Genomic DNA, 24,612 nt, shown 5'->3' with positions numbered 1-24,612 from the left:
TCCTCAGACCCAGGGCTCACCTGGACCTCCCTCACTGCTGCAGATCTCTGCTGGTCTCAGCCTTCTGTGACATGTGTCCTTCGCCCACAGGAGGGGAGCACAAGGAGGACTCTGGCTGGGGCTCTTGCGAGGCTCGTCGGGAAAGCAGCTCAGGGCCATGCGTGGACTCTCTGTCACCGGCCACCGTGCCCTGGCCCCCTGGGAGCTCCCTGCTGGGCAGAGGGGGCAGTGGTGCCCAGGGTGCCTGTGACTCCCCGGCTCCTGGCCTCAGTGTGGGGGTCTTGGACACCTGTAGCCTGCTGCATGCCAGTGGCCGGCTGACGCCCCGTGGTCCACACAGTCTCATCACCCCTCCCACCACGCCCCAGTTGCGCCGCCATGCCAAGCTGAAGCCGCCCCGGACGCCCCCGCCACCCAGCCGCAAGGTCTTCCAGCTGCTGCCGAGCTTCCCCGCACTCACCCGGAGCAAGTCACATGAGTCGCAGCTGGGAAACCGCATTGACGAGGTGTCCTCCATGAGGTGGGTCTGGCCTGTGGCTTCTCCCGCACAAAGGTGGGAAGACTGAGCCTGCCAGTGTAGATATGTGTGAAATGAAAAGCAAAAGGTGCCCCCATCTTTCAGTCTAGCCCCCCTTTGACGTTAGCGGTTTGGGCTGAAGCCCAATAGATATATATGCACAAATAACATGATGCCATTTATGTCAGGGTAGGTCGAAGTAACAGGTAGTCTCTAAGTCTCCATGATACAAAGATTTTTTTCTGCATTTGTGCTGCCTGTCCCTTGTGGGTCAGCCTCCTCTCAGGTCACAGGCAGGTTAGAGCAGCCAAGACGTGGACATCCTTGGCCGCTGTGCAGAGACAACGGTAAATCCTGGGTGTCCAGCACCGGTGTTCAGTGCAGTGGGCCCTCTGAGTGTCCATGGGTTGTGGAGCCAAGGAATTTACCCGGGGAGGCATTGCGGATATTTGGGAAAAGAAAGTTACCTTGTTGCTGATGCATACTGCGAAGTTAGAAGTTAGACCTGCCGTGGTTGTGCCTGTCCTGAGCATGTGCAGTGTTTTTCTTGTCATTATTGTCTATGCATTTACATGGTGTTGGGTCTTATAAGTAATCTGGAGATGAGTGTACAGGAGAGGACAGGGGCTATGTAGCTCAGTGGCATAATGCTTGCCAGGTAAGTGCAAGATTGTGAGTTTGATTCCCAGTTTAAAAAAAAAAACAACAAAACAAAAACCCTGAAAACAAAACAACAAGAACAAAGTATATGGGAGTATATATGTGGGTTATATGCAAATGTTAGGCCATTTTTAATAGGGAGCTTGAGTGTCTGCAGAATTTAGTGTCCATGGTGGAGGGAGTCCTGGAACCAATCCTCCCGGGATATTGAATAACTATACCCTTTTTAGAAGCTCTCCTCATTGCTCATGGTTTTGCCCGATCAAGGGAACAAATGATGCTGTTGTCCAATATGGCCAGAAGGGGAAACTGGAACATTAGGCTCAAAATGCTAATGGCTGTCACATACCTTGGACTCAGTCCCATGACTTGATTTTCACTGTACCTTGATAACTCTGAGAACATCAGTCAGTATGTCTTGCAGTATCTTACTCATTTTTTAAATATAAATGTATTTTTATCTATACGTTTTGAGTAGGTGACAGCCACATGGTCAAAAATGCATTAGCCCTGTGGCTCATATTTGTCCTTAGGGGTGCCTGGTAGGATGTGTGCCTCTCACCGTTTTTCTTGCCACCTGGCTGTCCTTTCACGAACCCACTAGGATTTCTATTTTGTATAAGTTTTTAAAAATTCAAGCACCTTTGTTTTTAAAAACTTGTTCCATTACATAGTTTATCTAACTTGTCCTTTTGGTGGATACTTAGATCATTGTCTTTATTGCTGTTATAAAGATTGTCCCTACCGATCTGGTTGTATGGGCAGGATGGAAGGACAGAAGGCTGTTTTCTCAGGGAGCCTCTTACTGTCTTGCACCTTAAAGGCTGGGGTACATCTTGGCTTCTCTCCCTGACCTGGAGAGGGTGCCTGGGCCCTGATCTCTCTTAGGCTTAGGGTCATGTTTGCTAGAGAGAGGGGTAAAACCCCTCCCCTCTGCTGTGGAGTTCCCTGGGGAGCTCTGAGGGCTTTGAGGGCACCGCCTGAAGCGCAGGAACCTGGTGTTCCCTGGCTGCCTTATGGTCAGGCTGCTCCACTGGGGCCTGGGCCCACCTACACTTGGCTGCGGGGTGCAATACTACCGGGTGAACATGCTGCCTTGCAGAGGACTGTGGCTGGCGCCTTGTCCCCCATCCGAGAAGAGCATGAAGCTCAGCTCTCGTTCTCATGCCCTGGGTGCAGAGCAGAGCTGCTGCCAGGACGTTCACCAGCCTCAGACCCTGAGAGTCACCCCTCAACCCCCAAAATCTGTGCCACTAAAACTAGCACTGGCATGGATGCACAGGCTGCCATGGTAACCCTTGAGAGTGGCAGAGTGCCCGTCTTCCTCTGGCTCCTGTGTCCCGGGAGCAACGCCAGTGCTGCAGGAGCATTTCCCTGCCTGGCCCTTCTTGGGGTACTCTGTGGAACTGTCTTCTCAGGGCTCTTGCTCAACCACCACCTCTCCAGCGGACCGGTCCTTTCTGCCTGCACTCCGAGAGCCTTGGTTTCCCCAGTTGTGAAATAGGATGAAGTCAGCCATGCTGGGTGGCTGGCAAGATTTAAATTGGCTAATGTCCTAGAGTGCACAGCCCAGGCTGTTGTTTCCACGTCCCCTGGAAGGGACCGTCTGGCCCTTCCTGTGGAGGAAATGTCCCCATAGAGATCACAGGCCTTCCTACAGTCCCTCAGCCAGCCTAGCTCCGAACCATACCTCTGTCCCTTGCACCAGTTCCTTGCCTGCTCTTTCCTAAGGGGTAATGTTCTGCTAACTTGCTGAACCAGTATGGTGACATAATCCTTCCCTTTTCTTTTTGTCTCTTTCAGGTTTGGTAAGAGTGATTCATTTTCATCCCCTCTGCCACTGGGAATCCTGTTTGTGTTGCTGTCCCCATCAGGGGTGGATTCTTTGTTCCTCTCTTGGCCTGATTGGCCTTTCCATAGCCCAGAAGCAGAGGCACTGATGACCACTCCAGGAAGTAGCTCTGACATGGGTGGACTTAAAACACAGCTGGCCCCAGCCCAGCAGCGGCTGTGGTCTGGGAAGTAGAGATGTGGAGAGTGTCATGGTCCGTGGTAGCGCTGTGGTGAGCCCTGTCTCCACCTTGCTGTCCCTACAGTGACCTCTGGGCTGTCAGGTAAAGCAGTGCTGCTGGGAGGGAGGTACCCTATGGCCAGTTTAGGGATTTGAGTTGCCCTCAGAGTCCTCTGGACCTTCTCACTAGCAAAGGGACATTGCTAGACATTCCTAGAGACAGCTCTGAATTGCAGTATATGGATGCCCTACAGGAGAGGAGGAGGAAGCTCAGGTAGCCCTGGGCCCCAGTTTTCCACCTCATGACCTCCACATTGGGAACAGGGTGGAGGGGGCAGTACTGAAGAGTGAAGAAACTCAAGGCCTCCCCCATGATAATCAAGCACTCTACCAACTGAGCTACATTCACAAGCCTTTTTATTTTAAGACAGAGTCTCCCTGAGTTGCCCAGGCTAGCCTTAAATTTGTGAATGTCCTGCCTCAGCCTCCAGAAGAGCTGGCATTATAGGTATGGACTTCCATGCCTGGTTGGGGTCTAGATCTTGCACAAACTGTATTGTTGGGCCTTCCTTGTGAGATACAACCAAGCCCCTGGAGTCTGCTTTTAATTGAGTGGAAATGTAGGAGTGCCAGGGTTTCTCTTTGCCTAAGTAAAATAGCAGCATATGTTTCCTACCATCTGTAGCTGGCTAAGGAGACTGATGTCACTGTGGGTGCGGTCTTGGGAGGGAGAGGGGTTTAGCAGGCAGTGACCTGCTGAAGGAGAATACTTGTGCTTCCCTCTCCCCAAGGGATACACAGAAATGTCAGGCCCTTTAGCAGAGTCAGCCCCTTCCTCCCTAGCACAGCCCTGATCCCTGTCCTCCTTCACCTTGGTAACACAGCTCCGGCACTGCAGCATGGATGTCAGACCTTGAGGACCAGTGTTCCTATCCAGGGCAGATAGCCAGCACTCTGGCCACACAGGCCATCTCACCTTGCCACCCTGCGCCTGAGGCTGATGGTCCAAGTCGGTTGCCTTCTGAGCTGGGTGGTTGACATCTCACATTCCCATATTGCTTTTGGACGCCGGCCCTCCTTAGAGCTGTGTATTTGGGTGGCCTTGACTGTTGACCAGGATGGAATGGCCCTAGGAGGAAGTGAGAGGTATCAGCTCCAATGGCAGATGTGCCCAGGATCTACAGGTCATGGAATGGTGGGGACCCCAGTTATCAAGAGGGTGGCAAAGAGACTTTTGTCCCAATCACAGTCCCCATGGTATAGGGACTGGGGGTCAGTTCTTTCAGCCTTCTCCTGTGGCACTGGTGTCTTGGTTTCTTTTCTCTCATTGCTGGGACAAATTGCCCGACACCCAAACTTAAGGAAGGAAAGGTTTATTTAGCTCACAGTTAGTGGAGGTTTCAGTCCATATTCAGTTGGCTCCAAAGCAGAGTAGCATGTGGCAGAGGGCAGCAGTTCCTGGTGGTGGAAAACAGCAAAGAGCAAAGGGAGGGGCAGCAGTGGTGGCTTTTAGCCAGCTTTTCTTCCTTCTGCACATTGTATGCAGGTTACCCACCCCAGGGTAGGAATAGCACTCACACCCATAATCCCAGCATTGGATCATGAATTTATCACAAACTCTAGAAGCTGCCCTATGATAGCATAAGTCTTTGGGGGGATAGCTACATGCAAATCATAATAGTAGGTGAACCAGCAGGTAATGAGCACCAGCTATGTGGGCCAGCACTTGAGAAGGAGTCTCACCCTTGGGAGGCACATTCAGAGGACCCAAGATGACCACGGATCACTCAAGCATTGTGTTCCTCAACTTTTCTGCCCCCAGGTCCCTTTAATAATTGAATGCAAGTCTAGATCCATTTCCAGGGAAAAACCCTTGACGTCCTGCCGACCAGTCCAGAGGGATGCTGGACCCCCCTAAAGCCCATCTGTGGGCTTGGGAGGAGAAAGGGTGGGGCAGGGGCTTGAGTTGGTTATGGGGGCTGTGGGTGGGTAGAGACCATGTCAAGTGCTCACCCACTACCCAGTCCTCTTCTGCCTTAAGCACCAGGGCTGCCTGATCTTGGGGGAGCCCTACCAGTGAGGCAGCTGAGGGCAAGTTAAAGGCTATATCCCTTTACTCGGCAAAGAAAGCGGGTACCTGGGACGCCCCAGAGTTCTTACTACAGCGCCCTGTGGGCCTGGACATGTGGGGACTTACCTTGTCTTCACTCTTCCTGCCAAGAGCCAGCAAGGGTGGCTGTAAGAGAAGGGTCTCCTAGGGCTCTGGCCTGGGAGGGCAGGGGTTGAGCTACGTAGCTAACTAGCCTCGTGCGCTATGCTCGAGCTCAAGCTTCTGACACTCAATAAGTAGTAGCAGAGTCAAGCTGTGCAAGACTAATATATCTCTGAGAAAGGATGAGACCAAATGTGGGGGAACTTTTCTTGCCTTTGCATTGCTTGGGGGCTTTTCTTTTTTGGTGTTTTTGAGGCAGGGTCTTGGTATGTGTTCCAAATTGGTCTTGAATTCACTTGTGATCCTCCTGCTTCAGCCTCCTAAGTTCTAGAATTGCAGCCATGTGCTATCTCACCAGGCTTTTTTTTTTTTTTTTTTTGGTCCTGGGAATCAAACTCATGACCTCATGCTTGCCAGGCAGGCGCTATACCACTGAGCTATATCTCCAGCCCTTGCATCAGGTTTTTCTTTGAGGCTGCCTCCACCCAGGGAGAAATTTGCAGGGACAGCAGACAGCATTTGAAGAGGCCTGGCAGTGACAGTGGCTAGAGACCAAGCCTGGCGTGCGGGTGACCACTTCGCTTCCCTGACCTAGCTGACCTGCCCCCCAGTGTGGTTGAGCTTAGTTAATTTTCTGCTGTGTACCCATCACATCCTATCTGGCCTGTAACTTCTGAACTGGAGGGTGCCAGGCACAAGCTGTCCCAGGCAGAGCTTCCTTCAGCTTGTCCAACCTGGCGTCTTTCCTCGCAGATCTCTCTCATGGATCCCCACAGATGGTACGAAGGGACATCGGGCTCTCAGTGACACACAGGTAGGTCTGGGTGGGGAAGGGTATAGGGTGTAGGGAGTCCCCAGCTGAGCCAGGCAGTTTTCCTGGTAGCTGTTTACTGGGGCTCTGCCTGCCTGCCTACTCCCCTGGCTGACAGAGCTCTGCACCTTGAACCCTTGCCTTATTGCCAGCCACCACCCTTCTTGGGGTCTCTTCCTCACCAGCCAACACTTATACCTATAGAGAGAGGCTTATAGGGCCCCCCAACAGGGGCCCCCCACCCAGAGGCCTCTGCCTAGTGCTTGGGAGGCCAGTGTGCTGACAACAGGGATCTGCGTGGACGGCTGGCAGGACAAGGCCCTGGGACACCAGTGCTCTCACTACCCCGTTAGAAGCTGTTGAAAGCCCAGTGGGGAGCTCAGTGCAAGCTGCCATGGCCTGCCGTCTCCTGGGGGAATGTGAGCACTTCTCGTGCCAAGGGTTCTGCCAGAGGGAGCCCTGACCCCCAAGGGTTGAGTGATGGCCCAGGGATACAGTACCTGTGAGACAGAGTGAGCCTGGGGTGGGTGGGCAGGGACCTTAGATTGGAACCCTGTCTGGTCTGGAATCCTGCAAAGCAGAACCTTGGGAGAAGGGTCAGGGCACCATGCACAGCTGGCTGAGGCCCACGGCCTGCCGACTCTGCACTTTCCTGGCCTGCACACTGCACGAGAGCCCTAGACCTGCCTGACTCCTGAGGTGGTCGTGATTGAGGGGCGGAGTGCTTGTGGATGGGTTTTAAAGTCCTCCCCGAGTACTGTGTACATCCCTTCTGTCCTTAATATGATGTACTATGTTTTTAAAAGTTCTGTTCTCTAAAAATGAACCGTCTGCTCTTAGGCCCTGGATGGTCCTTTGCTGGAGGACACCACGCACTCAACCCCATCCTCCTTGCAGTCTGTCTGGTTTTTTAATTGTTCAGACTTTGGACTGAAAATACATGCCTACATGCAAAATTCAAGAGGTTGAAGAGAGACAAAAGCTCCCTCTCCCTTCCCCTGGGTCCTGAGTTCCCCGTTTGGCCTCCGAAGTGGCTACTATATCTTGTGAGAAATACTTTTTTTATAAGCAGATACATAGGTAGTATGTTTTTTGCTTTCTTTTTACAGTTACACAAATTGAACTTAATATGCACACTCTTAGACTGCTTTAAATTGGGTGATTTCCGCAGAGCATCTGGTCCTTACATTGAGCCTCTGGGCAGTGTCTGTTGGGTAGGTTCCTAGGCCGAGCATTGCTGGGTCAGAGGGCAGGCACACTGGGCACTGTGACGGCTCATCCATGTGTGTGACCACCCCAGCTGCAGGATGCTGGCAGTGGTGACTCTGGCCGAGCGATCTACGTCCCCGGGGAGAAACCACAGTCCCTGGAGAAAGCTGTCAGGATGCTGGGCTGGGGTCAGGTTTCCGTGTGCCCTTGGAAACCCTGTTGTGCCCAGGCCCTGGTCCCACGTGCCTGTCATCCCCCGCAGGTTCTCCACCAAGTCCTGGCTGTCGCAGGTCTGCCACGTGTGCCAGAAGAGCATGATGTTCGGAGTGAAGTGCAAGCACTGCAGGTGCTGGGCGAGGAGGGGAGGCAGCAAAGACTTTAGCTTTGGGACAGTCTTACTGCTTTATTGTTCTTGGCCTCAGGTCAGAGGGGTTCCTGGGAACCAGCCAATCGTAATCCCACTCAGCACGCCAGGGTGATCTGATCAGGCCTCTCTAGGGCGTGCAGTGGGGTACTACTGGAGGAAAGGGATATTTGAGGTGGGCTTTGAAGGATGACTAGAAATTTCCCAGGTAGACCAAGGGAGAAAGAATCCAGAGTCAGAGAAGAAATCAAGGACTCTTGTGGGAAATTTAGCCCTCACATTTTAAGCACAGGGATTGGAAAAGAAAGGATAGGATGGGGTGGGAAATGGGGACAGACATGGTAAAAACAGTTGGCTTATAAAGTGGCCAAATGAGACTTTGAGCATATAGATTCTGTACCCAGCTAGCCCTTTTTGTCCTCAGAGTATTGTGGATTCTAGTGGAAAGAAGAATAAAGATAGGAGACAGTGGGGGTGGCTGGAGAAAGCAGTCTGTCTGTCATTTGCAGTTTGTATGCCCTTACTTCATGGAGGGTGGTCCTCCAGTTTTAGTTCCTGGCCCATATTGGCCCTGTGTTGCTGTGTGACTTGGGATACTGTGCTCGCCCTTCCTGGGCTTCTGTTTTTTTTTTTTTTTTTTTTGTTAAATTTATACATCTGGGAAGATGAGTCCATAGAGATTACTCCAGGACTCTGAGCTCCTGTGCCTGACTTGGACTCCGGGCCCTGGTCCAATCCTCGGGGGTGGGTCCAGGGTGTGTGAGCTGGCTGGATCCTGTTCCTGATGACCCCGACCCTGAGGAAGTCCCAGAGTTTTCTCTCCAGTCTGGTTTCCTGTGGCTACTGGCCATTTGGCTTAGGAATGAATTGGAGGCCTCTACTCCCATCCTGGGGTGATGAGTGCAGGATTCCCGAGCTCCTCTCTGCCCTACTACTGCAGCAGCTGTCAGCCCATTTCAGTGACGCCAGTAGAGTCCAGAGGATGGCCCAGCCCGGCTGCTCCTGGCCTTGGGCTGCCCATGGCATCCCTGGGAGCCTTCAAAAACACAAACATTCTCCTAATTATTATTAATATTATTAGATCTGTCTGGAGCTTTCTGAAAGCCATGGTAGGTCTCTCTTCTCATAAGTTTAAGTGGGCACAGCGCAGCCTGCCGTGCCCTGAGGCCACCTGCTCTGCTGACTGTGGCCCACTGTGCTGCCGTGGGGCGCATGTTTGTGGAGAGCGTGGTGGGGACCTAGGCCTAGGCAGAGAGCTGCACAGAGCTCCCTGTGGTGCTCGCAGGCCTCCAACCACTGACTTCTCTCTTTGTTTCCAGGTTGAAATGCCACAACAAATGTACCAAGGAAGCCCCTGCCTGTAGAATCTCCTTCCTTCCACGTAAGTGCCTGCCTCTCCTCTGCCTCCGGGAATGCGGCTGAATCTTGCGCAGTGTGGTCTGTTCCTTGCTAATCGGTCCCCTTTCTCATCCAGTAACCCGGCTTCGGAGGACAGAATCTGTCCCCTCGGACATCAACAACCCAGTGGACAGAGCTGCTGAGCCCCATTTTGGAACCCTCCCCAAGGCACTGACAAAGAAGGTATATGGTCAGCCACCCAAAGGTTTTCACACAGCGCCCCTCAGCCAGCCAGTCGGGGAGGAGGACAAGGACACCAAAGTCGGTGCTGTGGCTGGGGGCTGCCGTCTGGGTTTTCTTAGCCAGTTAGTTGGCTTCACATTTCTGTCCAAGTTGTGGTTCTGTAGCCCCGGTTCCTGTGCCCTTCCCCCTCCACTGAGGAGCCTTCCTGAGCCCTTAGGCTATGCCAGTGTTTCCCATTGTGTCTCGTCGGACCCTCGCAGTAATTGCAAAGGGCATGTGCTGATAGCATGTTTATTTTACAGACTGGAAACTGAGTCCCAGGACCTCATGGTTCCTCACAGAGAGGGCCTTCTTGTCTTCACCAGATGGAGGAGTCCAGTGGGCCCCCCTCACTGTCCTCTTTTGTATAGTCACTGACCCCATTCACAAGGGACCAGTCTCAGGACAAGGCCCACCTCCTAATCCTGTCACCCGACTTTTGGGGATGTAGATGTTCTGGTCCTGTCAGATGCACAGCCGTGGGTTTGAGTCTGCTGTTCTCTTTCTTGCTTCTGTGGCCTTCAGTGAACTGTGTAACCTTCCTAAGCTTCAGCTTTGTAGTTCACCAAATGGGGATAATACAGCGGTGTGAGGAGCACGAAGGAACGTTCAGAGCTTTCTCATAGGGCCAGGTGCCTTTCTGTTCCCTGTGACTTCCCAGCCTGTCATATAGGTGCTTGAGATTTCTCAGCACCTCCCATTGCCAGCTCCATTGTGACTGGCCCTGCCCTCCTCTCCAACTCCATGCGCCTCGTGCTCATGTAGTCCTGTGCACCTGCACCTCTGGTGGCCTTCACACCCTGGCACTTGCTCCTCTGTCCTCACCCTCTCAGATAGCAGCTCAGCCCTCCTGTGGGTTCCACTGGGCCCACCCTAGGCCTGCCTCCTCCAGCCTCCTGCATGTACCTCCTTGGCACTGAGGCATGGTGGTGCTGGTGGTCTTTCCCACATCATCAGGGCAGTGGCCTGGAATCATGATTCTGGTGTCCTGTTTAAGGTCACCGTTGCAACATGAGCGAACAGGTGCTGGCCCAGTGTGCTGAGGGTGGTGGATCTATCCCACACCTCCTGACTGCTTCTGCAGCCACCTGTCCACCCGTGTCCTCCACTGGCTGTGGCACAGACCCCCTGAGAAGGTCTGGTGATGCTGTCCTGCTGACCTCGTGTCTCTGCTGCCTGCCTTGTCTCCTGGTGCACATTGGCAGCGGAAGTGCTATATTATATTGAGGGCTGAATGAAGGAGCGACCCAGTGATGCAGCGGCTGCTGCCCCTCTACTATGAGTGCTATGATATGGCTCAGGAAGGCTGGGTCCACACAGGTGCTGAGAGGACGAGCTGTAGTCCGCTTCCCCCCGTGGCCGGGCTCCACTGCCTTGGCACAGGCCTGGCCCTGTCGAGGGACTGGATGGGGTCTGGAGCCTTGGAGCTTGAATGGGGAGAGGGCTGCTCAGTGCATCCCACCTCCCTTCTATAGCTGGCGCCATGCAGGGTCAGCCGTGTCTGGTGAGTGGGGCCCAGTGCCCCAGTTTTATGAGGTCCCACAATGCATCGCGCACCTCCCAAACCCTCCCAGACCTGTGGCAGAGAAACCTTTGAACTTGGCATTTAATTCCTTTGCTCGAGGAATTCCTCTCCCACCCACAGGGCCTGGGAAACACTGGTCAGGTGCAGGCCCTGTCCAACACAGAAGGCCCCGAGAGTCCTCTCTCTGTTAGCCATTTGGCCGTGTTAGACCCCAGCCACTGTGGGTCCTGGTGTCCATGTCCGCAAGAGTGGAAGAAGCATCCATTAGCCACTTTGGTGACTGTTTGCTTCGGAGTGTACAGGAAATGGCACTGACATTTAAGTTGCAGTAGTGGGCATGAACCGGGCCTGTCCTGACTAACAAGCTCCTCGGTCATCTTCTGGAGGCTTCCTTCTGGCTCTGGAATCTGTGACCCTCCAGCATGGCAGATAGCACCAGCCCAGTCTGCTGCTACTTTTAGGGTTTTGCAGTTTAATACAAGCTCTGAGAGTCCTCAGTACTTTGAGGACAACATCTGCTAAGACAAGGACCATGTAAATGCTTGGCTTCCCTATATCAGCTTCTAGCAGAATGCCTAGCATGCAAGTAGACATTTTGTAAACATTTATGAGTCTTAATTGAGTTATTTAAAAAAAAAAAAATGAAACCAAAACAACTACCGTGTGCCTGGCTCATGTCCATGCAGGCAGTGGAGGGGCAGTCATTGTCAGCGAGCTCCCTGCAGGTGTCTACAGTTGACAGGCTATGGTTGGAATGCGCTGTGGAAGAACTGCTGGGGGCAAAGGGAGAAGAAGGCGGAGCCTGGTCCTAACTGGGGTTCAGGAGATGCGTTTATGTGAAAAGAAGCAAAATGATGAAGAGAACCTTTACCTGTCTCTTTCCTCAAATACTAGGCCTGGGAGATGCCAGAGCAGGGAACAGGACCCTAAGGGCCTGTGGGCTCAGCTCCTCTTCCAAGGGGAGGCAGCGGGCGGTGCAGTTCAGCCCTGCCCACTTTCCGTCTCTGGTCTTGCAGGAGCATCCTCCGGCCATGAACCACCTGGACTCCAGCAGCAACCCGTCCTCCACCACGTCCTCCACACCTTCTTCGCCAGCGCCCTTCCCAACATCGTCCAACCCGTCCAGTGCCACCACACCCCCCAACCCCTCACCTAGCCAGCGGGACAGCAGGTTCAACTTCCCAGGTACCACCTCGATAGGCCAGATCCTTCTCAGCAGACCCCATAGGTTCAGGGTCGCAAGCTCCCACCATAGCTCTGAGGTTGCTGCCACCGCCAGTGTACACACTATAAGGACAGCGACACTGCGGTTCAAGGAAAGGGAGTGGCTGCCCTGAGTTACGCAGCTTGTAAGTGCCACAAGCAGGATGAAGCACAGGTCCATCTGCCACCCAGTCTGTGCGGTGGGTGACTTCTGCTCAGCGTTGTCACTCTTGGGGCTGGCTGCTGAACTCCAGCTGATGTGGCAGGCAGCACAGGGCACCAGGCCGAGGAGAGAGCATTGCTCCCTGCCCGCTTTGTGCCTGGGACAACCTCTCAAAGAGACCTCTATCTCCCCCTTTCTGTGGAACAAGGGACTATGGGAAATTACAGTTGGGGGGGCACCATTGTGTAGAGGACTCTGAGGCCTAGTGGGGACTCAGTGGGGCAGACCTGGGCCAGACCCTTGACCTCTGCTGCCACACACGGCCTCAGCCCCCGGGATCCACAGGAGGCCAAGCATCGGCCTCTCCTGCACTCTGCCACCTGGCTGGTGGGGTATCACCTTCTGAGGAGCAGAGCAGGACCCACCCACTCATGTTGAGGCTGAGCGCTGCCTTGGCCTCCCTGGCCACTCCTTGCCCATAGTCTCAGCCCTCCGTGTGCTCTAGTTTGCTGTCCCACAGGAAGGAGGGATGGCAGGGACCCAGGCCCTGTGTCCTCTCGCATCTATGGCGTACAGGTCAGGCCTGTCACTGGCTGCTGCAGCTCCAGGCCTTGAGGTACAGAGGTCTCTCCTGTGCCAGGCTGCCTGTGTAGGACCACACATAGCCAGCAGCAGGACAAGCTACCTCTCAGGGCCCTAGTCCGGTTCAGACAATTTCTTTTGGGAGTGGAGAGAGATTAAATTTAGTAGGCCTTATTTCTCTTTTGCCTGTTCCTTTGCTTTAATATGCATGTGGCTGGAGAGCCCCTGTGCTGACTGTGCCCCGCCCTTCCCTGCATTGGGTAATACCCTTTTGATTACCCTCCTCCCCCTTCTGCTCTGTCCTTATTGTCCCTTTTGCTAAACCACTTAGTGTGGAATTTTCTAAAAGAAAGGGCCTGTTTGAAAAATAGCAGCTACAGAAAGCTTTTTTTCGTGACATCAGCCACACCGTGTCCACTTTCACTGATATCTCATGAGGGAACTGGGCCCTCATTGTCCCCTGTCAGATCTTGCTTTCTGCGATCTCTTCAGACCTTGGGCCCGGGGCTCGCAGGTTGGGCTGGGCAAGCGTTGAGGAGGCTTCCTCCTGCTGCTGGGCTGCTCTGTGCTGTTCGGGAGCCCTGCTTGTGACCTTCACCGTACACTGAGAATGGTGGAATTCCCGTTCTGCAGTGTGACAGCTGGAGGAGCTAGCCAGTGTCCGCAGGTCCCAGAGCCCAGAGCCCAGCATGCGGTGAAGCTGAGGTTAGGATATCGTGGTCCTGTCAAGTAGCAGTGGCACACACCTGTGGTCTCAGCTGCTCAGAAGGCTGTGGTGCGGGGATCCCTGGAGCCCAGGAGTGCAAGGCCGGCCAGGGCAACGCAGCAAGACTTGTCTCAAAAACACTAGACAAGATCAGTCATTCTAAGCCAGGCGTGGTGGTGCATGCCTGTAATCCTGGCACTCATTTGGGAGGCCAGTAGGATCGCCATGAGTTTGAAGACAGCCTGGGCTGTACAGTGAGTTCAAGGCCGGTCTAACCTACATAGTGAGACCCTGTCTCAAAATAAAAACAGAACCCCACCAAAAACAAATAAATCATTCTATATCAGGTCCTGGAAGCCCAGCGCATCCTTTATGAGAGATGTCACGTATTCAGGACCATGTCAATAGGGGGTGGGCAGGCTGTGGTGCTCCAGGGTCAATCAAGATGGACTAAAGAGGAGGGGGCCGTTCTTCTGCACATAACACAAACTGACCTTTTCAGAGCCACTGTTTTCCGCCCTCATTGTGTTTTGTTCTCAGGGCCCCTCTGCATTTTCCACAGCAGGGTGCTGGCCAGGGCTTGGCAGCCAGGTGGCCACTGAGAGATCCCAGCACCCTTTGGTCCTCCATCAACGCCCCCTTTGCTCTCGGGGCTCCTGCCTGCGCCCATGTGCTCCAGCTCTCTCCCTCCTTCCTGCATGGCTCAGCCTGTCCCTGCTGGGCCCACCAGGGGCCAGGCACATAGTGTGGGGCTGTCCCAGCCCAGTAACCAGGTCCTGCCTCCCCCCCACGCATCTCCCTCACTGCATTTGCCACTGTGTGTGACTCAGCTCCTCTTCTGTTTAAAGCTGCCTACTTCATTCATCATAGACAGCAGTTTATCTTCCCAGGTGAGTCCTCTGCATGGCCCACTAACTGCCCCTTGCTGTGACCCCTCCGCCCAGCCCACCCGAGGGACTCTTCCTCAGTGCCTCAGTGCCTCAGTCTGTGGTGGCTGGACAAGGGGGCAGGGCATGTCCTGGAGGTGGGCCCCTGTGGGGCCTTGCCTGGCTGGGAGGGACCCCAGAATCCATCCTGCACTGCCTGTTGCAGAGACCACTGGCAGTTTGATCAGGGCCCCATTGCCAAGTGGTGGCAGAAGCAACCAGGGCTAGAGCCCAGGTTTGCAGAAAGAGCTCTGGAGAGGGCTTTTTGCTGATGTCTCTTGAGCATCTCTTTTCACCTACCATATCCTCCTCCTCTCGTAGGAGGGTACTGAAAGTCTGTGGGCTTCCCTTTTCCAAGCTTTGTTGCACAGTGCCACCTGCTGGCCATCACCCAAAAGTTTCATGAGAAAAAAAAACTCAATTCTGCAAGACAATCCACTGATTTCCTTCCACATTGTTTCCATTTGACCAGCCTGTGTGTCCACCTTTGTATTTGGCCATATTCCTGCTGCTTGAGGGAGTTTATTAGATCATTTAGTTTTTCCTTTAGCTAGAGACGACAAGCATGATTTTTTAGACCACAACTGTACTTAATTGTTTCTTTCCACTCTGAGTTAGACCAGACAGTCTTAAAGTTAGCGTTTTGGTTATTCCAGGTGTTTCTCTTTGCCATCTCTGCTCTGTTGGGGAACTGAACTGGAGCCCTCGTCTTTACCCACGCAGCCGTGTTCAGGCCTATGCACCATAAGCCCCCTGTGGACAACTGGGCTGTCACTGTTGCTCCCCCAGAACCTCCTTATGTACCAGCTCTGGAACCCATATAGGCGTGCTCCTCCCCCAGACCAGAAAAACATGGTCCTCCTTTGGAAGGTCCATTTTGCCCTAAAGTTGTTTGGTGGGAGCGGAAGGGATGATGTCTTAAAGTGGACATAGACTCATGTTAGAGCGGGCTCACAGTATGCTTTTCATTTTTAGGCAAAGTATGGGGTTTCTAGAGGCTTTGCCCTCCCACCTGGAGTGCTGTTCTCGCCCATCTCCAATTCCCTGGCCTCCAGGCGTGTTTGTCTTCTGTGGAAACATTTTGAAAATTCTGGGTGGGTGGAAATGCCAGGCCTCCCATGGTAGTGTCGGGGGAGGTCTCAGCAGAGACTTTGAGGTCCAAGGTCCCCCAAAACTGCACAGGTTGGGAGGCACATGAGTGCATTGCCATGATAAGATTCTAGCAGATTGTCCAAGTCTGTGAAGGTTTGGACATACTAACTTCTGGTTCTGATGACCTTCAGAGCCAGCTTTGGAGAAAGGGCAAGGGAAAGAAGTTTAATGGCTGAGTGGGAGGACCTTTGTCAAAGGCAGGAGAGGGGTTGCTATTGCTCAAGTTGCTGTCAATTCCTAGCTCTCTTTTCTTTAAGGAGTGAAGAGTGCAGCCCACCCCAAGGACTGCCAGGCCTTGTAGTACTATCCTAGGTGCTGCTAGGCAGGCAGGGATCTTAAGTGCTAAGACTCCCTGCCCAGGGGTCAGGCTCAGCTGCACAGCTTGGAACAACCCAATCCTGGAAGCAAGTGGGAAGGGTTGCTCTGGAAACTCCCAGCAGCAATACTAGGTGTCCTAAGGAACCTTCGGTTTCTGTTGTCAAGTGTTCTACATTCAAGAGCTGTGACAGCCAGCCCTGCCTCCCACCAGGAAGACCCTCTGCAGGGTGGCCGTGGCTCCTCTCCCCTCCAGTGTATCCCAGCTGACTTTTGACCTTCTGGCTACCTGGAAGTGGTGTTAGTAGGAGATCTGGCCTTACCCACAAGAGCCCCTTCCTTGGTCAGAGCAGTGTGGATGAAAGGAGACCCGAGGGGGCTGAGCTCTTGGGGGGTTCAGCTTTGGAGCTGTTCCCTGTGGGAGTGGCCTGGGGAAAGAGGGGGCAGCTGCTTAGAAGGAGTGACTTTGTCCTTTTGGGCAGGTGTGGGGTCTTGGGTTTGGGAAAATGGCCTCATGCTTTGTGTTTGTGCTTTTTTCCTGCAGACATTTCCACCTATCCCCAGGCAGTGCCGCCCCCTGATGCCACCGACAGTACCCGGTAGGAGTCCCTGTGCCCAATGTCCCTTCTCTGCCTGAGGACCTATTGAGATCCAACTCAGATCCCTAGCTGCCTCCCAGCCCTACCCTTAAATCTCTGACCCTCCTGCTGTGGGCGTTGCCAGGGCCTGGCCCAGCCGTGGATGGAGTCTGGCGGCAGCTGATTGCTGCCCATGCCAGATAACACCCCACAAAAGGGTTTCTTTGCTCCAGTGCAGTTAGCAGTGGGTGGGGTTGTGTGCCAAACTGGAGCAGGCTGGTGGCCCAGGAGGGTGAGCAACAGCATTTGAGTTAGACCCACTAAACGTAGATCCCACTGAGGGAGCCCTTCCTCCAAGGTAGGCTGGCCTGAGCCCTTGACTTGGGCTTCCTTATGCAATCCTCGCTCTGTCCCTAATGTACAGCCAGCCCAGAGAGGCTGATTTAGATGAGAAGGTCACAGAGAGGAAGTGGCAGAGTGCTCAGACACAAGCCCACTGGATCCCGAGGCCTGTGTGTATGCTCTCCACTCCAGGACCAAAGTGTCAAGTTTGAAAGGGCCTGGGTGGTAGCACCCACCCCTTGTCCTCAGCCACTGTCAATTCAGCCTAGAGAGAAGGCTGAGGCCCGAGCAGGGATGGGCCTGGTCCCCAGCCTCCTCCTGTCCCTGCTGTATTCACACTGCCTGCCCACAGCCAGATGGCTCACAGCATAGGTCCAGACCTGGCAGCCTTGGCCTCAGACCTGCCCCAGGAACCCCTGCCTAGCCCAGGATCTCCTGACAGAGCCTGTTTTATTCTTAGGCTTGATGACCAGCCAAAAGCTGAGGTGGTGGAGGCCCACGAGGTGGAGGTGAGTTAGGGTACCATGCCGAGGCCACAGACATCCGCTGGCATCTCCTGCTCTCCGCAGAATGTGGGGTATCTACAGAGGGCGGGAGGCCTGGGTCTGGCAAGAGTCTTCTAGGTGCCTGCTGCACAGTGTGGCACAGGCACACAGTAGGGACGAACACTGTTAGCCTCGGATGTTTCTGTGTAATCAAAACTCACGAGGTGATTCTGATCAAAGCCAAGGTCAAGAATCACTGTCTAGGGCCACGGAGATAGCCCAGTGGCATAAGCACCTGCCTGGCAAGCACAAGGTCCCGAGTTCCATCCTGGGTACAAAAGAAAAAAAAAAAATCAAAAATCACTGTCTAGACCTTTGAACAAAAGTATGAACTGAGGCTGGATCCCTGCTTATACAATGTTACTCCTGCCCGAGGAGATTCCGAAAGTGCTTAAACAAGGGAGTCCGGGAAGGGTGCCTGCAGCTGAGGTCTTCCCGGCTGGGATGTCGGTGCTGCTCCCTAAACAATTAGATGCTGTTGCTCTTGGGTAGATCGTGGACCTTAGCAGGGTGGAGGACCCGGGCCAGTGACTGTATTTTGTGTATGAAGACACGGAGGTCCAGTGTCCACAGCGAGCAGTGCAGAGCTGTGTCTGGAGTCCAGCGTTCTGATCCAGCCCACTCCCCCAATGTCTGGCTCAGGTTCCTAAATGGGAAAAGGACCTTGACCTGCCACTCTCCCATTAATTCTTGTTCTCCGTCCAGACCGAGGAGCCAGAGGCTGGCAAGTCAGAGCCTGAGGATGATGAGGATGAGGTGGACGACCTGCCAAGCTCCCGCCGGCCCTGGCGGGGCCCCATCTCCCGCAAGGCCAGCCAGACCAGCGTGTACCTGCAGGAGTGGGACATCCCCTTCGAGCAGGTGGAGCTGGGCGAGCTCATCGGGCAGGGCCGCTGGGGCCGTGTGCACCGTGGCCGCTGGCATGGCGAGGTGGCCATTCGCCTGCTGGAGATGGACGGCCACAACCAGGACCACCTGAAGCTGTTCAAGAAGGAGGTGATGAACTACCGGCAGACGCGGCACGAGAACGTGGTGCTTTTCATGGGCGCCTGCATGAACCCGCCCCACCTGGCCATCATCACCAGGTGAGCAGCCCCGGCCAGCCCTGAGGGCATGTGAGTTGGCACAGAAAGAAGTACAAAGAAGGAAAATAGGGTGCCACTTCCTGCTTACCGAACCCCACTGACAGTGAAAATAAATACAATGATACTCCCCCTGAGGATTCTTGGTTCTTGGCCTGGAATAGAAGTCAAGTCTCCTGGCCAACTGGGTACTGGTCCCCAGAGGTGGATATGGTAAATATCTTCATTCCCACCATTAAAATAAAGACTTTGCATGTGCTCAGAAAATTTTCAACTATGCCTTTATAAAAAGGTGGGAGAAGCCTTGCTGGCTTGCACCTTGTTTTTCTCACTCTGCTTTAGGGCTCTCCCCCACCACCTCTGCCCCTTCCCTTCCCCCTTTCCCCCTTTCCTCCTCCTCTTTTTCTGCTTCATTTTTTTTCTGGCAGTGTTAAGGATCAAACCTAGGTCCCTGCATGTAGTAGGTGAGCGCTCTATTGCTGAGCCACGTCCCAGGCCCCTGAAGCTTTGCCGTCTAACATGCATTTCTGAAATGACAAGGTCTCTGCTTTACTCTCACCCTGCCTGTCTCTTCCTCAGAGCTGTGACACCAAAACAATTTTGCCCATGACATTTATGATATTACTATGTTCTTCTAACATAGAGAAAAGTAATATGAGATCATTAGAGAAACTCAAATAAATATAGAAGTTTCAAGAAGAATCTAAAAATTACTTTAGCCAGGCATGGTGCTATACTCAGGAGGCTGAGGCAGGAGGATTATTGGGAGTTTGAGACCAACCTGGGCTACAAGGTGAGTTCGAAGCCAGCCTGGGCTGCATAGGAAGACCCTGTCTCAAAAAGACAAAGATAAATAATTTTTTAAAAAATCACCTTAACCCCAAGGAGCCAAGAAAACCCTCATTAACATTGTGGTGGTTTTCCCTTTACCTGGGCCCTATATTTTCAGAAAAAAAATATTTCTTTTCAAAGCAGTGAAGTAAGTAAAACTTAATACCCATTTTGGTTGTTTATCTGTGAGGTATGTAGCCATCCTCACAACTCCTGAGCAGAATGAAATCATCAGGGTCTCTTGGCATGGGGGATGAAATTCCAGCCCAAAGCAGGACAAGCTGATGCCCAGGGACCCTGACTGTGGCCACACCAGCCCTACACCCCCACCTTCACGGCCCCTGCTGCTGTCCCCTCCCACCCTTTCTCCTTCCCCTCCCTCACACACCCCATTTCTTAAGAGATGGGAATCAGTGAAAAGGTGGGTACACCCACAATGAAACAGCACAACATTCATTAACAAGGAAACAACATGTTTCAGAGGTGTGCTGAGGAAAATGGGATGCAGAGAGGAGGCTATCAGCCGATGTTCCACAGCCTTCATAGCCTTTGCCCCTTGGTGCTTAATGCTTCTGAGATGCCAAGAACCTTACTTCCAGGAGACGTGTCCTAAAAACACCCACCCCCTGAAAGATTGCATGAGCTAGCCTCCCCACCCAGAAGAGGACAAGGAGCCACCCCTGCATGGATCCTTTGTAACCCTGGGTTTGGAGTTGATATATAGGTGGAGGCCCAAGAATACAAATTCCCTTTCCCATAATCACTGTGCTCCTCTGACAGCCACCCCAGGGTCTTGTCCCTCTGTATGCGTGGCTTTGTTTTATTTATTTTATTTTATTCGATTTTTTTTTTTTTTTTTTTGGTGGAACCAGGGATTGAACTCAGGCCCTTGTGCTTGGCAGGGAAGCGCTTAATCTACTGAGCTATTTCCCTGGCCGCATGGCTTTCTTTAAAGAAAAAAAGAAAAGAAGAAAGAAAAGCCCTGAGGGCTAAAAATAATAAAAGCAATCAAGAGCCCTGTACGGTGAGCACCGGAGCCCTGCTGTTGCCTGGAAGTAGCTGGAAGAGGCTGGGTTCTTGCCCATTTTGAGTTTTGCTGCCTGTGGTCCTGTCTTGGCCCCACTGCAGTGGGCCACCCCAGATTGCAGGGAGCTTGGTGGGACAAGTGTCCTGCTATAGGTTGGGTGAGCCTGGGCCTTAGGCAGGGAGGGGTTTGGGATGGGGGCATCTGAGCCCTCTCAGGCCAGACCCCAGCAGGAACGGGCATTGGGTTCAGTTACGTACAGGCATGCTTTGTGGAGATCGCTCCTGGAGCAGGTGGGGACACGGCCTCTGTGGCTGTGCCAGTCCCGGCCTGACAGAACCCACCACCCCCAACAGCTTCTGCAAGGGGCGGACATTGCACTCGTTTGTGAGGGACCCCAAGACGTCACTGGACATCAACAAGACCAGGCAGATCGCTCAGGAGATCATCAAGGTACGGGCGCGCTGCAGCTGGAGGGGTTCACAGCTGCCCTCAGAGCCCTCGTCCTGCCTCCTGCCGTGTCTGCGTGTGTCAGCGTGGGGTGGCTGCATGCGCCGCTTCTCCTGCTAGCTGGGGCTCCTCGGGTGGGGCCACCTCCTTCTCTCTGTTGCTGTCTTTTGTACTTGTAGCTGGAGCTGTTCACCTGCTCGGCCCTGGGAGACCTGAATTAGCTGAGGGGGAACTCAGCTGGGTCTCCAAACAGCCCAGCTCCAGGTTGCAGCAGCTGTGTGGTCTTGGGGTTTTCTTGCTTGTAAAATGGGGCTGCCAGTGCCCTTGCCCTCATTGAATCAGTGCAGACATAAAGTGCGGTCATCGTGGACAAGGCATTTGGCCCCCAGCGCTCAGTGAGGTCTCTGTGCATCTTTGGTGGCGTTGAACCTCCGGGGCACAAGACCCAAGCTTTCATGGTCTTGACATTTGCAAGGCCATTTTCCTGAGGGTAAGCCCTTGCACCCAAGTGAAAAGCCCCTTCCTTTCTTTCCTTATTTTGAAAAAAGTAATTCAAAGTGAAAAAAGAGCTAATTTGTTGCTTTATTTAACAAAAACCCAGGCCCAAATAAAAACTGAAATGCAGCTGAATAGAAGTCCTTTTCTTCCCTTTTGGAAAAAAATTATGTTGGCAAGCTTCTGTCTCTTACCAGCTCCTGCAAAATTTTCCCCATCTTTCTTTCCTCCCTTTTCTCCTTGTTTCCTTCCTATTCTGTCTTCCTTTCCCTTCCTTTGCACAGTGTGTATTTCTTTAGAAAACATAAAAATCACAATGGCATTTGTGGGTAAACCAAGACATCCAAGCTATTTTTGAGTCACCAAGCTAATGAATTAAACTTTCTTTTTAAATTTTTTTTTTAACATTTATTTAGTGTGTGTGTGTGTGTGTGTGTGTGTGTGTGTGTGTGTGGCCAGCTCAGCCCACCAGGGGGCGCGGCTGGCTGGCATGTGGTGCTGGGGGATCGAACCGCCGTCCCTATGCTTTTCCAAGCTTGTTCCAAATAGGTGCTTTAGACCACTGAGCCATCTCTCCAGCCGCTGAATTAAACTTTTGAAAACCAAAGCGCAGAGCTGCCATTTCTGCCTTCCCTGTAGTCCTCCATCATCTTTTAGAGAAGTGTGTGTGTGGGGGGAGGAATCTGCAGTGTTTCTTGTCTGTCCCCACCCCAGTCTTGCTAACCCTGTTTTCCTCCCTGCTCCGCTTCTATCCGTCTCTGCCTCTGGGGAGTGTGTGTCTGGATGCTGACTGCAAGTCAGGATGAGCCTTCAGGATGATTCCAGGCCCCAGAGATGAGGCACTAAAAGGTTGTAGAGCTGCAGAACTAGAAGCTGCCTACCTGCTGGCTTTTTTCCACCCTGCAGAGGGAGCCTCCTCTTTCCCTCTGCTGGGGCCTAAGTGTCACTTCCTTTGTGGAGTTATCTGTGATGCTTTGGCCAAAAGAAATAAAGGTGGCTGGACCTTCGGTGAGAGAATTTACAGTTTTGGGACCCTACAGATAACCTGTGGAATTCTGGAAAAGGAAAATCAGCATCCAGAACCAGCCACTTGCATTCTGTTCCTTTAAACTTGCCCATTCAGGTTATGATACCTGTTTTCACAGTAAGGCTCAGAGTAGTGCCATGACCTGTCCAGTTAGTTCCGGCCCACGGTAGACTCTGGTTCTGTCTGGCTCCTGGGAAGGCTCACGCCTTGGTTGGGTTTGGGAAAAGGGCAGGCATTTTCAGAAGGACAGTCTTGCATCTCAGAGTTTGGGGAAAGCCTTCCTAGCGCTCCCCGTCTCCATCACAGAGACAGCTCTCCACAGGCCCAGGGTGAGGTTGCCTGTTTCAGAGGAGAATCTCCTTTGCTTAAATGGTTCTCCTGTGCTCTTGCTGGGGCTGAGTTCTGTCGGTTCTGGTGTGTGGCTGACTCTATTTCTTAAGTGGGTATGTCTTTCGTCAGCTGTCCCCTTCCCACCCCTTCTTGGTAACACCTTTTTAGCCAGGGACATCTCTGCACAGACGTGATGCACTGAAGCATGGAGAGTAGTTTTATTGCTGCTGCTTTCTGAGTTGCCCAGGATAGCACTCAGCCATGGTGTATAGTCCTATCCCCAGGGGCATCAGAGTAGCCGAGAGTCACCTGTGTTCCATGCACCTGGCCCAGCAGTGTTCCTTCCAAAGAGTACACTTTAGAAATCAACCCCAACCCCTTTGCATGGGCAGCTGAGGGGGCTGAGCTGCAGAGAAGTTAGCACTGTGTCCCAGGCCATCTGGTGAGTTAGGATCTGGGTTGAGATGGAACTTGAACCCCAGATTTCAGTCTTCATCCAGAGCTCTTCCTACCATGGTATGGACAGTGGCAGTGGCCAAGTTTGGGGACCCCTTTGTAGGAATGTCTCTCTCTTTCACTCCTGACCTTTATGCTGCCCAAGAGCAGAGGCCAGCTGCACTACAAATCCCAGTGGAGACCCCAACTTGTTGGAGCCCTTGATGACCGGGCGGGCCTGCTGGCAAGTGCCCTACCACTCAGCTGCACCCCAGCCAGTCTTACTTAATAGGTTCTTCACTCCCTTTGGCTTCCTGGCAACCACCTGTCTACATCTTGCACCCCATCCAAGTCTAAGGTGACCGTTTGGCAGCCCGATGGGCAGAAAAAGCACGGACTGGCTTGGAGTCAGATCTGAACTCTGCTAGTTAGCTGCCGTGTACCTTGGGGGAAGGGACCTTGTCTTTCTGAGCCTTGATGTCTTCATCTGTCACATTGAGACAGTATGCAGCACAAGGTTGTGAGGATTCAGTGAGGAGACCTGGGGAGCATCCAGCACAGAGCCTGTCACAAGGTAAAAGCTCAGTGTCGCCACTTATCCTCTCGTCCCTGACACGAGCCTCACTGTTTTCCAGGGCATGGGGTACCTGCATGCCAAGGGCATTGTGCATAAAGATCTCAAATCCAAGAACGTCTTTTATGACAATGGCAAAGTGGTCATCACAGACTTTGGGCTATTTGGGATCTCGGGTGTGGTCCGAGAGGAACGGTGAGTTGGCCTTAGGGGTCAGGGTAGGACGGGAGGAGCTGGGGTGCTGGGTGGCCTTGCTCAGGGTCTGGGAACTGAGGCTGTGCTACAGAGAAGCAGACCTAGCTGCAGGGAGGGCTGGGGGCTGTGGGCTTGGGGCCTTGTGACTGTGGTGCAGAATCGGCCTGGATGGCATTTTAGTCCCTTGTGGCATGTGATGCTCAGTTGCAGCCCCATGGAGGCTGGGATACAGCTCATTTTTTACCTAGCTGCTCCCCAACCCAGGTGAGGGTAAAGGTCACATTTGCATGATGTGGCTGTGTGTCAAGCTCTTACTTCCTACATCCTCAAAGAGGAAGGAAGAGGGCAGCCAGGCCCTGTCCCCAGCAGATGTAAGAGCACAGGCCTGCTTTCCTGCCCAGACAGCCGGGCCCAGCAGGGGGCCAGGTACTGCAGCCAGCCCACACCTGCCGCTGGCCACCTCCCTGGAGGAGCCTGGCGGTGTCTCCTGTGCTGGCCCCTACGGGCGCTGATGCCTGGGCCAGGCCGGGATCCGGGTGCTGCACTCACGTTTCACCTGTACTGTGTGGGTGGTGTCTGAGGGTAGGTGGGTGCCAGGGAGCCTGCTGAGGGGCTGTGTTCCCGTCCCGGCCCCCAGGCGTGAGAACCAGCTGAAGCTGTCCCATGACTGGCTGTGCTACTTGGCCCCCGAGATTGTGCGCGAGATGACCCCCGGGAAGGACGAGGAC

At 53.3% G+C, this 24,612-nt stretch overlaps 1 protein-coding gene across 1 annotated transcript in view; it reads left to right on the top strand.

Annotated features, from left to right (window-relative positions):
- Ksr1 (kinase suppressor of ras 1) overlaps positions 1 to 24,612 on the top strand; it is a gene marked incomplete at its 3' end in the record, with an annotated part of 130,290 nt that extends 105,678 nt beyond the window's left edge. The window contains exons 4-17 of the mRNA XM_023719848.1: positions 91 to 520; positions 2,981 to 2,985; positions 6,154 to 6,214; positions 7,683 to 7,766; positions 9,104 to 9,165; positions 9,259 to 9,365; positions 11,946 to 12,114; positions 14,432 to 14,473; positions 16,521 to 16,575; positions 17,357 to 17,405; positions 18,147 to 18,526; positions 20,735 to 20,831; positions 23,751 to 23,884; positions 24,522 to 24,612. Coding sequence (XP_023575616.1) covers positions 91 to 520; positions 2,981 to 2,985; positions 6,154 to 6,214; positions 7,683 to 7,766; positions 9,104 to 9,165; positions 9,259 to 9,365; positions 11,946 to 12,114; positions 14,432 to 14,473; positions 16,521 to 16,575; positions 17,357 to 17,405; positions 18,147 to 18,526; positions 20,735 to 20,831; positions 23,751 to 23,884; positions 24,522 to 24,612 — 1,766 coding nt within the window. The remainder of the gene's footprint in view (positions 1 to 90; positions 521 to 2,980; positions 2,986 to 6,153; positions 6,215 to 7,682; positions 7,767 to 9,103; positions 9,166 to 9,258; positions 9,366 to 11,945; positions 12,115 to 14,431; positions 14,474 to 16,520; positions 16,576 to 17,356; positions 17,406 to 18,146; positions 18,527 to 20,734; positions 20,832 to 23,750; positions 23,885 to 24,521) is intronic.

The sequence above is a fragment of the Octodon degus genome, unplaced genomic scaffold (assembly GCF_000260255.1).
Source record: "Octodon degus isolate 3935 unplaced genomic scaffold, OctDeg1.0 scaffold00072, whole genome shotgun sequence".
Taxonomy (NCBI): domain Eukaryota; kingdom Metazoa; phylum Chordata; class Mammalia; order Rodentia; family Octodontidae; genus Octodon; species Octodon degus.
The sequence above is the reverse complement of the archived record's forward strand: the minus strand, read 5'-3'. Positions and strand labels throughout refer to the sequence as shown.